Source organism: Sceloporus undulatus, chromosome 5 (genome assembly GCF_019175285.1).
Source record: "Sceloporus undulatus isolate JIND9_A2432 ecotype Alabama chromosome 5, SceUnd_v1.1, whole genome shotgun sequence".
Taxonomy (NCBI): domain Eukaryota; kingdom Metazoa; phylum Chordata; class Lepidosauria; order Squamata; family Phrynosomatidae; genus Sceloporus; species Sceloporus undulatus.
The window spans coordinates 169,260,547-169,278,344 of NC_056526.1; the positions used below are offsets into that span (position 1 = coordinate 169,260,547).

At 40.4% G+C, this 17,798-nt stretch overlaps 1 protein-coding gene across 7 annotated transcripts in view; it reads left to right on the top strand.

The window, feature by feature from the left end:
• Window positions 1–17,798, top strand: part of MANBA (mannosidase beta) — a 73,451-nt gene that overhangs the window by 34,024 nt on the left and 21,629 nt on the right. For 5 of the 7 annotated variants that reach the window (XM_042469149.1, XM_042469150.1, XM_042469154.1 and 2 more), the window contains 3 exons: window positions 655–765; window positions 5,938–6,089; window positions 10,039–10,156. In XM_042469149.1, coding sequence (XP_042325083.1) covers window positions 655–765; window positions 5,938–6,089; window positions 10,039–10,156 — 381 coding nt within the window. The remainder of the gene's footprint in view (window positions 1–654; window positions 766–5,937; window positions 6,090–10,038; window positions 10,157–17,798) is intronic. The other 2 variants (XM_042469152.1, XM_042469153.1) reach the window with 2 other exon arrangements.

Sequence of the window (17,798 nt, forward strand, 5' to 3'; positions counted from 1 at the left end):
AATCCCTGGGCAGCATTACAAAGCTGAAACTGTGTGAGCTGATTCTAGCCCTCCAAAAATGTGAAATCCCCATTTTTCCCTCCCAAAATTGAGTGCATTTAGTGTTTTCCACCTAAGAAATAGTAAATGATTGAGCAGGGATATGACATCACTAACAGCCAATCAATATACTCCAGCAGTGCCTTTGCTTCTAAAGCAATTCTCTCTTTTACTTAGCATAGTGGAAGGTACATTTTAATAATGCTTCATTCTCTGTGTACCCAGAATTCATTGGTATTTGCATAATAACTGCACAACGTAATTCCAAACAATGAAAGGTGTAACATTACTGGTTGAGCTATGTAATCATGCATCAGTAACTAGCATTACAATTATATTGTTTACCTGTTTCCTCCACATTTGTTGTTTGTGAAATATTCACGTGCTGAATGCTTAATATTGATCTCTCTGTTTTGGATGTTTGTGCATTCTTAATTATGATCAGATAAATAGATAAAACTGCACACCAACATTTATTTTACATGAGCAAACACATTGCTACAGTCCAAAATAAATTATTTAGTTTGTTTAAAGGGAACAATTAAAACAATATAATCTTAGCTGATCTTTTATCTTTATATCATATTTCTTTCTTTTCCTTGTGGTGGGGAAAAGGATGTGACACTGGAAACATGGTGGCCCAGAGGACATGGAAACCAGACTGGATACAACATGACAACAGTATTTGTTATGGAGGGAGGTTATAAGATTGAGAAGTTTTCAAAGGTATGCCAACTCTCATTCTTTCTGTAATTTATGTTGCTATGTCATGTCAAATCCACTCCATCAAATGATGTTAGAGGATGCTGCCAGGCCCCTTCTGTTAGGAGTGTTGCTATATCCCTGATTTTAGAGGCCTGGGCCAGGCCCTGATATCACAGTAACTGTCACTAGGGAAGTAAATCTAGGTTCATTAAACTAGGGCTTTGATCCTACCTGTGGGGTAGGCAGGGAGGGAATAAAGGTGGCTCCTGTCTCTGGAGTTCCTCTTGGCTTCACTTCACCTTCCTCTTGCCTTGTTTCCTCCCAGTGGGCAACCAGGTCAGGTTGAGGATCCTGTGAGCCATAATAGGCTCATGGGCCAGGGATTTCCCTCCCACATTCCAAACTCAGGAACTGCAATTCTGTGTTCAGGATGCATTTGTCCTACAGAGGGATGGGATTTTAGCCAAACCCTGCAGCTGTTGCATAATACCACGGCACATTAATTTACTGGCACTGATGATGAACACATGTGTTGTCATATCCTTGGAAGAAATTAGGAAGGAACTGGGTCATTTTCTTGCTTCCCTTGTATGATGTGACACATTCACTTACATTCAAATTCATTATCTAATAATAATAATAATAATAAAGTTTTTATTTATATCCCGCACCTTCCTTCGATCAGGGCGGCTTACAGTATAAAATTTAAAACAACAATACATACAATAAAATCCAAAATACATCACATATAAACAATAATAAAAAACACAGGCTAAAAGCCCCAAAGCCCTTCCTCTTGGCCACGAAAGAGGAGGGAGGCCCACAGGATTTTTAATCGGGGAATGCCTGTTGGAACAGGAAGGTCTTCAAATCCTTCCTGAATTGGGCCAGGGTGGTAGTTGAGCGGAGCTCAGTGGGCAGCGTATTCCAAAGGGCTGGGGCAGCAGTGGAAAATGTCCTCCTTGTGGTGGAGGACAATCTAGCCCCAGGCACCTTCAGTAGCTGCTGCCCAGATGTCCTGAGGGTGCGAGGCGGAATGTACGGGGAGAGGCGATCCTTTAGGTAACCTGGACCCAAGCCATTATCCCCATAGATAAGTCTAGTATGGCTATCAGTTCACACTCCTAGCAGTCACTGAAGTGAAAATCCTCCAAATGATCAGGCCAAGTGATAAACAAACATTCTAGTCTGCACATGGAATAGCCACCACTTCAAAGTGATTTTCAGTTTCTTCTTAAGATGTATTATGTTTGTTGGCTCCTCAGAATTAGAAGATTATACGAATTCTTATACTGGCTATAGCCTCTTCCTAGCATCTGCACTGCTAAGGAGACAGAGAGAAATTATTGCTACTTTGAAATTCAAAAAGTGAAAGGTGCTTCATTAAATGTTTACAGCTCCAAATTCTCAAGCTCATGCCATTTCTGAGCATCTCTGTGACTTAAGAAGAGCTCTTAATAACTGTATTATGGGCATGTAAATGAAAATATCCTAACTCAGATATGAAAATTATATGTTAGTGCTTCTTAGCAACATTTGAATAAGGAATACTATGTATATTTGAGAGGGAGTGAGACTGTAAGCCTCTCTTGTCAATGTCAATATTTTTTAAAATAAATAAACACCTAAAAACTCCCTTGTTAGTAACTTGGCACAGTGTACAAGTACATTTGGCACTTGAGGGAGGTGTGAGTCAACCTGTGGAGGATGATCTTGATCATGACCCATGTGTACAGTTCATCTCAGGTAGCAGATGATATTAATATTTAAGTTGCTTCATTTGATCTGGAAAGTGGGACAGAGTGGCATCTAGGAGATTTTATTGTTGCTTCCCTGACCTCCAGTTACAGGAAATACTATGTTCTTGTAGCCCTCAACATGGTCAACAACCTCAATTTTTTTCCACTATATGGTGAAACTAGGGAATTGAATTAATGGTGTCCTGAATGGCAGGTCATCTTTGTTATGTGCAGTTAAAATATGGTGGGGCAACTCATCCCCACAGGCTGCTTTTCCAGGCCCTCCTTGACATTAATAAAATTTGATGGTAAATTGTGTCACTGAAATTTTCATCAAATGACTCAAAGCCCTTTAGATCAAGCACTGCCTTGCTTTAAATAAGTATTAGTGTGCTTTCATAGTTTCTCACTGTGTATGGTGGTAGTTTCTGGTCACTGTTTTCTCCCCTGACCTGCCAAAGTCTGAGTTAAAATGAAAGGCAAATTTGAGTTAAAATTAAAAGCAAATACTCAATTTCCATCAGCTGTTCAAAAACCATTTTAGATATTGGTTGTATGCATCTTCAGATAAGCTCTTAAAGACTTCTGAATGCTTCTTTAATTCCTATTATTAGTATTATTAATAGACAGGACTTTTAAATATGTTGGTTTGTAGTGAAATGGGGGATAATGTATGTTAAAAAAATGTTGATTGGAACCCAACTGTTTGGACAAATACTAAGTGTATAAGTAGTACTTCTTTTTTCATTCCTGCTCCTATACTATTATGAAATAAATAACTTTTATTGAAAGAAAGTGCTTTAGTTTGGGATTCAATTTTTTAAAGCTATTTTTACTGTCTGAGGCTTTTGGGTGACAGTATCATGACCAGAAGGCATCATGGCTGTGTCATGAGGAAAACTAAAGGTGGTGATGAGATAAGTTTATAAAGAAACAAAGCTTAGTCTTACTGGTTGTCAAATGCTTAATGACCAGCCTAGATTCCCCCCCCCCCCCAGTTCTGGCCAGTTTCTTTAGCCAAGAAAGCTGGGGGAAATGGGCATTGTAGTTTAACACATCTATGGCAGGAGACACACTGGCTTATATTTCTGTTCTTCAAAGTCACTCTTCTGCAAAGCATAACCTGTAGCGATTGCAGCAGCTTCACTTTTCAGCCCACCTTTGCCAGTTTGGACTGTATGTCTGACTATTTAGATTGTTTTCTTACAGTTTGTTTCCATGGCGGATAAAGAAACACTTTGAAAGGGTGTGTCTTAGTAAGCTGGTCGATGTTGCCCTTTTAGTTCTATTTGTGTTTGTGCCTTGGCTCTAAATAATTTTGTATGCTTTATAGCAGTAGCAATAACACTTACATTTCTATACCGCTTTATAATGCTGAACACACTCTAAGTGGTTTACAATGTGTTAGCTAAGTGCCTCCAACAAGCTGGGTACTCATTTTACCGATCCATGAGAGGATGGAAGGCTGAGGTAACCTGGAGCCCTGCAGAATCAAACTCACATTTTGGCTGCAGTACCGACATGCTTTCACAAACATCAGTGTAGAAGGACTTGAAGACCAGGCTATGCTGGTGTATTTCCTTATCACACTACATTATTATTATTATTATTATTATTATTATTATTATTATTATTATTATTATTATTTCTTACTTGCCTCTCCCCATGGATTGAGGTAGGGAAGAACAACAATTAACACACACACCACATTTGTTAAAATACATTAATTTATTTATTGCATTTCATTTTAAAGCCACTTTCCATTTTTATACCAAAAAGGGACCCAAGGCGGCATACAAGATAATCAGTTAAAGTACATGCCAATTTATAAGAACATACATACAATTTAAAAGGACAAGATATGCACATATTTAAATCACAGCACTATATTCCACTTTAACTAATATGTCAGCATCCTATGAAATTCTGGGCTTTGTAGTTTAGTGATGTCCAAGAATTTTCTGGCTGGGGGTTCTAAATACGCTCCCTAAATGCAAAACCCAGGACTCCATAGGATGTTGCCATGGCAGTTAAAGTGGAATATATTGCTATAGCAGTGTAATGTAGTAATATTCTTAGTACTAACTCACATGGACTGGGTCCTGGTTTTTAGCACCCCAGAAAAAGTTTCAGAGAAACTGGAGCTAGGTCAGAGGTGAGCAAATTGTGGTCTTTCAAATATTGTTTGACTAACAGCTAACATAGCCAATAGTGAAGGTTGATGGGAATCATAGTTTGCCAGATCTGGAGAGCGTCATATTACCCATTCTTTCTCTAGGAAAAACTGGAATATCTTGGGGGTTTTTTTCCTGTTTTTTCCCCTCGTGTTTTGCTATGGTTGATAGGACCTGCTCATCGTGGAGTGCTTTAATTTTACAGTTCTAGTTTAATAAATCTTTTCCCATTATTTTAAAGTGTCTTTGGCTTTTTTAAATGATTGTCCTTGCAGGGAACATAACATCCTTCTGCAACATGGCTTTCCTGTATGGGTTGGACTACAGTTCCTTTAATCCTACCCAGCATGTCCAGTGGCAATACTAATTAGATATTATGGGGCTGTAGTCCAACAGATCTAGAGGGAGTTAGGTTGTAGAAGGCTGTAATACAAGTTCCCACATTTACAGAAAAACATCTTATTAGGGTGTTTGAGTGTCTCCTTTTTTAGAATTTCCAAAGAAAGTGATTCCACGCTCTTTCTTGGCAGCTTGTTTTTATAGCTGAGCTTCACAGCTGTTTCTCTCTCTTTTGGTCTTTAATTCTCATAAAAGGAGGACATTAGTAAAAACACTCACTGCCCAATACACTTTAAAAAATCTGGCCTTGGATTGCTGTATTTATTTGTAAATGTAGTTTAAGTACAATCAGCATTCTGTCCAGGCGTTTCGTTAAATTTTTCTTTGGGTAATCACAAGTAGGCTGTGTGGGTGTTTGCAGCACTAGCACATGTTGTCTGTTGGAGATGTATGCATATGGCATAAGGGCACTAGAATCTTCCAGCCATTTAAAGTTTTAAACTACTCCAAATGATATTAATTGAATCCTTATTCCACATTGACTTCAACAAATCTTGCAACAGGAGTGCGTCTAAACTGTAGAAATAATGCAGTTTTATGCCATGTTAAGGGCTGCACTTCTGTCCTTTGGAATCCTGGGATTTGTAGTTTTATAAGGTCTTTAGCCCTCTCTGCCAAAGTGTTCTGGTGTCTCAAAAAACGACAAATCCCCGGATTCCATCAAATGGAGCGATGACAGTTAAAATGGTGTCAAACTGCAGTATTTCTATGGTGTTCATGAACCCTAGGATTTGTTATCCTGAAGATACTGTAATGGGGTATGAAAAGAAGGAACCAAGCAAGAGATTTTGGCTTTCCTGGTTGTTCCTGAAATTATAGTTTATTTTCTTTTGTTATTTTGCAACTGGCTGTAAACCTGTATATATGTTAATTTTCTTCAGGTTTATTTCCGAACAGTAGAACTGGCAGAGGAACCCATTCCTGGGTCACCTGGTTTAAGTTTTTATTTCAGAATCAATGGAATTCCAGTTTTTCTGAAGGGGTCCAACTGGATTCCAGCAGATTCCTTTCAAGACAGAGTGACGCCTGGCATGTGAGTTGAATAGTTTTTAACTATTCCATGTGGATGCACAAATTTTGCCTTTTCCCACTGATCCTGAGCAGAAGTTAGCAGATTCAGATTCATCCATGTGAGCACAGTTCTTCTGTAGAACTGTACCTCTTGAGAGTTTATATGGAGGCTGCTTCTGTGAAAGAGCCCATGTCCATGAAGGATTCCTGCTTAGCTATCTGCCTCACATCCAGCTTTCTTCAGGTAGAGTTTTGGTATACTGTATATACTCATGTATATGCCTAGAAATTTTAGTAAAAAAATTGACACCAAAACCCAAGTCAACTTATCCATGGGTCAATGTAAGTACTGTACTGTAGTTTAACTCTTATTTTAAAAGGAACCCTGCTGTGGTGAAAAGCAAGAGCATAATCTGTCCTGGACACATTGACCCCCTTCTATTCTCTCATCCATCCAGCCTTTAGGATGAGCACAAACAGTTGTGCCTGCTGGAATTTTATATGTTGTTTGGCATTGTTGTCCTTGCTTCATCCTTTAGATCCTTTGTCACATACCCCTAAGTTTTACCTTCGACTTATCCACGGGTCATAGCAAAATTAATAATTTTGGCCCCAAAACCGACCCTTGACTTATACATGAGGTTGACTTATAGTCAAGTGTATATGGTAAGTATACTTTCAAAAGAGTGATTTTCCCCTTCTGCTTTCTGAAATCAGCCAATAAAAAGTCTGTAAATCATTTATTTATTTATTTATTTTACTTTGTTTATATACCGCCTTTCCCCCAGGACAGGACCCAAAGTGGTTTCCAGAACAACAATTAAAAAGGTTTACAAAAACGTTTTAAAACCAATTTAAAATTAAAATACAATAAAACCTAAAATCATAACCTCCCCCCAAAATCATACAAAAGCTAAAAAGAGATGAAACAGACATTTCCCTGCTTAACCATTAGAAGCTTGCTTAAATAAAAATATATTTGCTTGCCAGCAAAAGGAAACCAGGGAGGGGGCCAGCCTAGTCTCCCATGGAAGGGTGTTTCAGAGGGTGGGAGCAACCACCAAGAAGGCTTTCTCTCATGTCCTCACCAAGCGAGCCTGTGATGGTGGAGGGACCAAGAGAAAGCCTTCCCCTGAAGATCTTAAAGCTCTGGTATGTTCATATGGGAAGATGCAGTCTTTCAAATAGTCTGGACCTAAGCTGTATAGGGCTTTATAGGTCATGCCCAAGTACTTTAAATTGTACCTGGAAGTGAACTGGTAGCCAGTGAAGCTGTTTCAACAGTTATATATCCCCTATAACTGGCCCCAGTCAGCATTCTGGATGTCATGTTTTGAACCCACTGAAGTTTATGAACAGTTCTCAAAGGCAGCCTCATGTAGAGTGCATTACAGTAATCCAAATAGGATGTAATCAAGGCATGTGTCATCATAGCCAGGTCAGATGTCTCAAGGAACAGGTGCAGCTGGCAAACTAGTTTTAGCTGTGCAAATGCAGTTCTGGATCCTGTGAGTTTTGTTCCTATGGCTGTGCCAGATAGTCCATCAGATGAAGTGGTCAAGCTTTTGCTGGATTGCACCATTCAGCCTGCAAATTGCATGCTTTGATTTATATCCTGCCTTTCTCCCAGAATGGGCACAAAAACAGCTTGCAGCTGCAGGGACAGTATTTTTGAATAGATGTGCACACACTTAAAAAGCTCCCCTATACAAAGAAAGCCAACAGTGCTAAGCAAGGGGATTCAGCTTACAGTAGCTGTTCAGTATGCATACCTCAGCCTGCAACTAAAAAGTGTGACTGTTGAGCAAAAGATTTAACACTTGGTTCTGTTTTATATATACACTGGCCTCAAAATATATAAAGGCACTTTCTCAGAGTTAACAGGCAACAATAATGGGGTAGGCTCACTAAAATCTCTAGTGCTAGTGTTTTGCTCCCAGAACTTAGAAGGCTCTGAGTTAAAATTCGAGATTAAGTCGAATCCAGCAACAGAAGTGGCATCTTAACAAGGTTAAGAAATTGAAGGAACTTTCCTACAATGAACAACAAATGTCAGTACTGTGAAGTCGAAGGCTTTCATGGCCGACATCCAGGTTTTTTTTTGTGGATTTTTTGGGCCATGTTCTAGAAGAGTTTGTTTCTGATGTTTCACCAACATCTTCAGAGAATCATCAAGAAAATCAGAGAAAATGTCACTACTTCACAGAAGGAGGTGAAGGGTTTTGATGTGTACAAAATGAATGGCTTTTGAACAGCTATGGAGAAGTGCTACTCTGTTCTGTGAAACAAAATGTTCTCACTTTCTGATAATTCCTACACATGATAACATCTGATATTACTTTAGTATTTAATTTCCATCTGCAACAGGAATCATGGAGCCCTCAAGATTTTGTTTCACTGTAGGTCCCAGCATTCCTCATAATGAGCTATGCTGATGTGACCTCCTGGAAGTTGTAGTCCAATAGCATTTGCAAGGCCTAATAGTTGCCACTCCTGCTCTTATACAGTCCCAGCACCTTAACATGTTACTGTTCAAGTTGAGTCTCCCTTATCTGGAATTCCAAAATCTGAAATACTCCAAAACCACATTTTTTTTCATGGGTGGCTATGATAGTGACACTTTTGTTTTATGATGGTTCAGTGTACACAAATGTTGTTTCATGCAAATAATTATTAAAAATATTCTATAAAATTATATTCAGGCTGTGTGTCTAAAGTGTATACGAATCATAAATGAATGTTGTGTTTAGACTTGGATTGCATCTCCAAGATATCACATTATGTATGCATATGCAAATACAGGTATTCCAAAATAAAATAAAAAAATCCAAAATATTTCTGACCCCGAGCATTTTGAATTAGGGAGACTCAGCTTGTTTCATGTCATGGAATAAATTCCTCTCACAGCCCCAGTTATGTAATATCTTCTCCCTAGAGGTCTGATTGGTGCCAACACTGATGTCATTCTGGTACAAAGTCAAAACATAGCTTTATATTAACGCCTTTGGAGCCTAATTCATTTTATCTGTAGTTTGTACATGTGTCTATGGTCAGTAGAATTTTAAATTGTTTCAACTGATTTTAAATTGTCTGATTTTAATAAATCTTTAGTATTTTAAAATTATTTATTGTGTTATTTAATGTCTTAAATTTATTTTGTTGTACATCACTCTGAGCTTCTCAGATACATAACAGGATATAAATGTTTTAATAAATAAATAAATAAAATAAAAGTAAATACACAAGTTCATGAAGTTCTGGGTATCACTTCATGCATCCGATAAATTGCTGTGCTGCAATCCACACAAGCTCATGCTATAATTTGTTTGTTTTTAAGATGCCACAGAATATCTTTGTTCGGAAATGATAGAATAGCCCCCAGCAGAGTCTCCCAACCAAGGTTCCTTGGAATCCTGGGGTTCCATGAGAGGCTACTATGTGGTTTAGCAAGAGATCATGATTTAAAAATAATAAAAGAAAAGAAATCTCAAAAAGTGTGAATGTTTTGTGAGCTCCAAATATAATATTTTTTTCATTATTCCCTGAGACTTGAAAACTATTTCAAGAATCCCTTCAGGGTAAAAAGTTTCAGAAACATTTGCTTATGATGTCCAGAAAAGGTGGGGAATCTGGTGGCTAAGTAGAAGTAATGGTATCTTAAACAATGCAAGAAAAGGCTAGCTTAACCAACTGTGAGCCCTGGGTCTTCCTTTCTCTCTGAATGATATTTGTTGCTGCTTCTCACTTGGATCTGGATGGAAAAAGCAGTTGAGCTTCTCATTATTTCAACATGCCTACATTCACAAAATATTGCCTTAATTAAATATTACACTATTACCCTGTGTGAGTCCTGCTGAAACGGAGGAAGGCTAGGCATGTTTTGCACTTATTTGTGTTCATGTGAAGTCCCTGTAGGTTTCTAACAAGTAATGCCATTTCACTCACCTTGAATTCCACTTGTATTTTGACAGGTTAAGGCTCCTCTTACAATCCACAGTTGACGCCAACATGAATACACTTCGTGTTTGGGGAGGAGGTATATATGAGCAAGATAAGTTCTATGATATCTGCGATGAACTAGGAATCATGGTAAAAAGACAACACAGATTTAAAACAATTTATAAAATAGAATAATAATGTTTTTAAATGTTTCAGTTTTCTCATTAGTGCTATTCAGGTAGACATGAAAGACAGCATTTTTAAAAGTCAGTGCAATAAACCATGGATAACCAACTGCTACTGGTGGATCTGATCAAAGGCTAATCCAGAACCTTTGGTGTTTATAAGGCCCAGAGTCCCCCAGCTAACATGGCTAGAGGAATAACTTTTTCAAACTCAGACAAAATCAGTACTGTAAATGTACAGTTTTCTAGATAGCACTGAACTACAATGTGCAGCCACTGTAGCCAGTGCTAAGGAATGTTAGATATTGCAGTTCTGAAGAACACACCTAGTCCATCCCTGCATTAAACGTTACACTATTAGAAAAGGCAAAGCTAAGAAAGAAGCCACCATAACTTACTGAAGGGGAAAATGTCTTCCTGTACAGGAAGTCCCTGCCTTTTGACACCCCATTAATTGACGACTCACTCTTCCGACACTTGCAAATTAAGGACCAAATTCCATTATCTGATGGGGGCTCATTCTTTTGTCAGTTGTTGTCTAGAGTGGCTTGCTTGGGATTAACCATGCTTCTAAAGCAACCTGTGGCCCGTGGGCCGGATGCGGCCCAGCAAGGCCTTGGGACCGGCCCCAGCCCAGTCCTGCCGCCGATTGCCGCCGGGGGCTTTGGGGGGCAATTGTCTGAAGCCTCAGAAACATGCATTTATATTAACATTTTTAAAAAAATCAGAAAATTTTTTCACGTGTCCTCCATTTTTTAAAAAAAATATCTTCCATTTGAAAATTTTGTCCTACATTTGTCCTGGTTTATTTATATATTTAATTTTAAAAAATAATAATTTAATTATTTATTTTTTGGCTTCGGCCCCCCAGTTGTCTGAGGGACAGCAACCCGGCCCCCGGCTCAAAAAGGTTGCCTACCCCTGTTCTAAAGCAAGCTAAGAGGTGGGGAAAAGGCACCAAGCTAACTGAGAGACTTTGCAAGCAGCATGCACAGGGAGTGCCTGGGGGTTTGTAGGCAGTCCCAAGCAAGCCACTGCAATTTCCTCATGTTCCCTATATGGGTTCTGCTTTTCTATCAATTCCAGTTTCTGACAATGCATCAGTTCCTAACCCATCAGATAAACTAGGGCTTCCGGTATGTATAAATATCACAGAATCCCAAAGGCCTGTGGGTTGTATTCAAACAATTAACATATCAGTGCTCTTAGCCTATCTTTTTTTAGCATTGTGTTTGCCTCAGTGGCTAACCAGATTATTCATGAAGCCTGCAAAAGAGTTGTAATGGCCATAGAATAACTCATATTTCCTTCTCAGCAACTGACAGTCAGTAGTATGTACATCCTTTAATATAGAGCACTGGTGTCTCCTACAACTTCTGTCATCCTTCACCATTCACTGTGTGGATGGGAGCTGTATTACCCCTGATATAGAGGCTTCATACCTATAGCAAAAGTTATAGCAATGGTGACAGTGGATCTTTACTAGGAGTCTAAGGGTTTATGCTCTTGTTATGATATGGAATCAGGCCTGCAATTCTGCCTGCTCCTGTAGCACTCCTCTGCCTTCTGAGCACCTTTTTTGGTAGATGAGAGTATAAGAAATCACTTATCTTAGTAAATAATGCTTTTTCATATTTGGAACATGTTGCCCATTAAAAAAAAAGATTTGCAATTTCTGTCACAAATGTTAGATTTAGGTTGTGTCAGACAGATAAGCTATGCAAGGACTGCTATGAGTAGCACAACTGACCAGCTGGCTGCATTCTGATTTTTATGGAGAAATGGTTAGCAGTCTCAATTTTCCCTCCTAAGTAAACCTTGACATGATATTTTCTCCCACGCACATCCAGCGAGACCTTGGTTCACCTTGGTAACTTAGAGCAGTTCCAGATGCCAAGGAAACAAGGAGTAGCAGTGCTTTTTTTCCCTTTTGGCTTTACTGAAGCTATGGTCATGTGGCAAAGACGGCACACCTCTCTCTCTCATGGACTTTTGTGTATCTCCCCATTTTGAGAAATGCAAAATTAAAAATCTTCTCTCAGCAGAAGTGGAAAAACAAGAAGAATGCAGCATTGGTACTTCATGTTCAGTTTATGTCAAAGAATTTTATGACATCCTATTAGAACCACTGCAATTACTAAGATAAGGGGGGAAATATCTGGCTGCTTCTTCCTGTCCTTCAAACAGGTGGCTTTTATCTGTTACAGTTTCAGAAAATTATGCTCTCATGTTGTTTTAATTATTTTACTGAGAGCCAGTGTGGTGTAGTGATTTGAGTGTTGGGCTAGGATCCGGGAGACTAGGTTTTGAATCCCCTGGCTACAGGGAGCACACAATTCCCTTGTTGCAACAGGTCCACAGGCTGCTGGTTCATTTCTGGGCACAATTCTGGGGTGGGTTATAGACCGCTGCTTTGAGGCGGTCTGCCGCCGCCGCCGTTTGCTCCGTAAGGGAGCCGTCGCAGCCACACCGCGCGGCTCCCTTACGGAGCAAAAAAGAAGCTCCAAAATGGAGCTTCTTTCTGTGGCACCTCTGTGACGTCGCGAGGCGCCAGGGGCGCATTCGCGACGTCACAGGCGCCGCGACACGTTCGGACACACAGCGTCCGATACGTAAAGATGGCGCCGGCCGTGTGGAACGGCCGGTGTCATGTTGTACGGACAGAGTCTGTATTAGACCCAGGGGCGTCTAGAAGAGACGCCCCTTTTTAAAAATGGGACGTCCTGCAGACGTCCCAAGTGCTGGTTTGTAACCAGCCAGAGTGTTGGTTATGACCTTCAAAGCCCTACTACATGGCTCAGGCCCAGGTTATTTGAAGGACCATATCCTCCCTGACAAACCAGCCCATATTTTGAGATCTGCTGGGAAGGCCCTTCTCTATGTCCCACCACCCTCTTAGGTACACCAGGTGGAAATAAAAGAGAGAGATTTTTCAGTGGCTGCCTCCAGGCTCTAGAACTTCCTTCCCAGAGAAGTTGAACTGACACCTTCTGTACTTTCTTTTTGCAGACAAGTAAATAATAATAATAATAATAATAATAATAATAATATATTTATATTTTTCCACCTCTCCCGAATGGATCAAGGCGGGATTACAACCCATAAAATGCATACAAGAACACATCAATAAAATACAATAAAAATAAGTACATCAAAACTAGCTCATTGTCATACAGCAATACAATACAATTATACAGTGATCAGAAAGTGGAACAGTATTTCTTACACGAGATCAGGTGGGTAAGCTTGCCGGAAGAGATCTGTCTTAGGTGCCCTCTTGAAGGCTTGCAAGGATACAATGAGATGGGTCTCTTCTGGGAGACTATTCCATAATTTCGGAGCAGCCACAGTGAAAGCTCTTTGGGAAGTCATTACAGATCTGGTGGGTTGATGTTCTAATAGATTCTTCCCAGTTGTTCTGAGAGTGCGGGGCGGATTATGTAGGGAGAGGCGTTCCCAGAGGTAACTCGGACCCAAGCCATGTAGGGCTTTAAAGGTAATGACCAACACCTTGTATTGCGCCCAGAAGCTAATTGGCAGCCAGTGAAGAGATTTTAAAACAGGTGCTATGTGGTCAAACCTGGATGAACCAGTGACCAATATGGCTGCCGCATTTTGAACCAATTGAAGCTTCCGAACTTGGTACAAGGGTAGCCCCATGTAGAGCACGTTACAGAAATCAAGACAAGAGATTACCAATGCATGTATCACTGCTTCAAAGTCCTTTTGGTCCAGGTAGGGACACAGTTGGCGTATCAACCAAAGTTGGCCGTCACTTCCACTTGACATGATAATTGTAGAGACGAATCCAGGAGCACTCCCAAAATGCGAACTTCATCCTTTAGGGGAAGCGTGACCCCATGCAGGACTTGTAGACAAATCTCCTTCCCCGGACTTGGGGTACCTATCGCAAGTACCTCCGTTTTCTCTGGATTCAGCTTGAGTTTGTTTTCCCTCATCCAGTCCATTACTGACCCAAGAAGGCAACCAGAGGAGAGATGCCATTCTTAGTCACTGCTGCAGTCGGGGACATAGAGAAGTAGATTTGGGTGTCATCAGCATACTGATAACACTGCGCCCCATGTTTCTGGATGATCTCGCCCAGCGGCTTCATGTAAATGTTAAACAGCATGGGGGACAGGATGGTGCCCTGGGGGATGCCAGATGTCAGCTCTCTTTTTGAAGAGCAGCTGTCCTCCAGCATCACCATTTAGAATCTGTCCAAGAGGTGACAATGGAGCCACCGGAGGGCAGTGCCTCCAGTTCCTAACTCCCTCAGGCGTTTCAGAAGGATACCATGGTTGATGGTATCAAAGGCCGCTGAGATGTCCAAGAGCACCAACAGGGTCACAATTCCCCTGTCAATGCCCAGACAGAGATCATCGACTAAGGCGACCATGGCAGTCTCAACTCCGCATCCTGCCCTGAAGCCACCTTGAAATGGGTCCAGATAATCGGCTTCCTCCAAGACAGGTTGGAGTTGGAAGGCAACTGCCCTCTCGATCACCTTGCCCAAGAATGGTAGAAGGGAGACTGGTCTATAGTTATTTCTCACTAGGGGATCCAGGGAGGGTTTTTTCAAAAGGGGTTTAACCAATCCTTGTTTTAGTTGATCTGAAAATTTCCCTTCCCTATAAGATGCATTAATTATAGATCTTAAAGTTTTTACTGCATCACCTCCTTTGGTGGTCAACCATGACAGGCAAGGATCGAGAGGGCACGTTGTCCTCCTTACACTTCAAGAAGCTTGTCCACTTCATTGGTATTTACAAAGACTTGTCTATTCCAACAGGGATTTGATGAGTAATTATATAAGGCCCACCTTAAACAATGTGTTGGCTATTGCCAATTTTAATGCTGGGGTATGTGTGTTTGTGTGTGTGTGTGTGTTTTAATTATACTTGTTTTGATCTACTGGTAGTTTAATTTTGTTTTAACTTTGTACCTTGTGGTTTTTAAACATTTTTTAAATTGTGAACCTCTTCGAATCCCAATCTAGGAAAAAGGCATAATAATAATAATAATAATAATAATAATAATAATAATAATAATACAGTGGGGATCTGTTCTGGACCCTGCCACAGATACCAAAAAATGTCGGACCTGAAGTCTTATTGTCCCTAATGGCAACACAATAAGCACACGCCCCCTAACACAGCTGCATGCATGCATCACCATTGAGAACGATGGCGCTTGACATCTGTGGATGCTTAAATCCATGGTTGGTAAGCCCGGGGATAATGAGGCCCAATAATAATAATAACAACAACAACAACAACAACTGTTCAGCTATGGAACTCCACTGGGTGACATTGAGCAAGCCATACTCTCTCAGCCTCAGAAGAAGGCAATGCCAAATCTACCTTGAAGAAATCTTGCCAAGAAAACCCTGTGCTGGGTTTGCTGTAGGGCTGCCATAAATCAGAAATGTCTTGAAGGCACACACCAACAGCAAATTGTTTTAAATCTTTCTGATTTTGGAAGGCAAATACCTTAAAAAATGACAGTTTTGGCTTGAGACCAAGCACAGGAAGCTTCAAGCTAGAGGAATGTTTTTAAAGAGAGTTGTATACGAGCATACGTATGGCCAGAAGGGTGACACCTGCTTTGAACTGTTCAGAAGTAATGCCTACATAACCTTTAGTTTATTAAGCACACATTCCAGAGTTCTGATCAAACATGTCACTTGACAAAGCTTAAGTTTTTGTCTCCCTTTTGATTATTGCTCAAATGCAACATTTCTCTTTGTTTCTATCACCGCCATAACCCACACCTCCAGGCAGCAAAGCTTTTCTGAAAACAGAAAGCAATTAGAAGAGCCAGGAAATGACCCCTAGATCATTTGGAAGAGCGGGAGGACCCCTTTAGCTATGGCAAGACACGGGCTTCATTAGGGAGATGTGGGAGGTGCAGATCATGCCCGGTGAAACTCTAAAGGAAGGTGACACCACTCCCCAGACAGACACCACTTCTCTCCTTTTTGCAGAAATGGGGTGTGGCGTTCGCCTTTGTCCCTTTAAAATGCTGAAGAGATAGTGTGAGTAGAGTGAGGCTCAGTAAGAAGAGAAAGGAGAGGCCCCAGTTTTTTTTTAAATTAATTAAAATTTTAAAATATGTTATTCTTTTAATTTTTTTTAAAAAAAACATCACATCTTACCAAAATGTCACTTCGGCCACATGAAATAATGTGTGTGTACACTCATTCCTCCATATTTGCGGCTTTGATATTTGTGGCTTTGATTATTCATGGATTTGATTAATATGTTCTCTCTAGGAATATCTAAGTCCTTCAGTGCAACTCTAAAGTTGCACTGAAAGACCTAAAAATGCCTAGAGGGAACATTCTCCTAGGCATTTGTAGCTCCTCCAGTGCAGTTCTATGGTCAGTGTCTGTTCAACATTGAGCACAGAGTTGCACTGGAGGACCTAGAGATTCCTAGGCAGGTGTCCTCTCAGGTAAAAATATGGTGTTTTTGTTATTTGCAGTTTTCCCATATTCACGGGGGTCTTGTGCCCCTAACCCTAGTGACTATGGAGGAACAAGTGTAAATACATTTAGGTTGTGAATATGATATTGTAATTTAAGGGCATAATATTAATGTTGCTAGTTGTTTATGTCACAACTGTTGCCATTACATTCAATGATATATGTGAATTACAATTTACGAGTAATAATAATACAGTGGTACCCCGGGATACAAATGCGCCGCCTTACGAAATTTCCGGGTTACGAAAAAAATCAATTGAAAAAAACTGTTCCGGGTTACGAAGGTTATTTCGGGTTACGAAAGAAATTTTGGTGCTTTTCGGCGCTTTTTCGCACCAAATCGCGGCTTTTCCCCATTAGCGCCTATGGGTTTTCGGCTTGCGAAAGCTTTTCGGGTTACGAACGCGGCGGCGGAACGAATTAAATTCGTAACCCGGGGTACCCCTGTACTAAAATATAAGGATTCTGTATGGTGTGGTATAGGAGGAGGACAGTGGAGGCATGACACCATGAGTTACCACACCATGTGATGCCAACGCTAGTGATGGCACTGGCAAGACATATGGAGATTCTTCAGCATTTTAAAACTAAACATTAAAGGAGCTGTCCCAGGTGCTTAACTTGTTTTGGGAACAGGTTCAAACTAAACCTTGGAGCAGATTTCCAGCCCCTCACAGAAGGAAGCCATGAGGTGCTTCTGAGAAGAGGAAGACTAAGTTGGTGATCCTAATAAAAATAGACCATTTTGCCATCCAGTGCACCAGATTTTGGGCACCTCTTTGGTGCCTCAAGCTGAGAACCCTCACGCAGATCAGCTTGCCTAGAACATACGTGCAGTCTGCACCCTTTCAATACCCTTTCGTATTTTGAAAGAGCATTATTTGGTTTTCTGTAGAAGTCTGTAGCCATAGGGGAGTAATAATGGAATTGCCTCTCTTTTGGATATTGCAGGCTCATTACATGGATTTTCCACTTCTCTTGGAGGAAAACCTCTAATCATACCTTATACCTGTTCATGTATCAGAAAAGTATGGTGACAGTTTTCCTACCCAACTGCATGTTGAGAATGAAAACTGCTTATACCTTCCAGAAATTTAGCTAGTGATTGCAAGTGCACAGT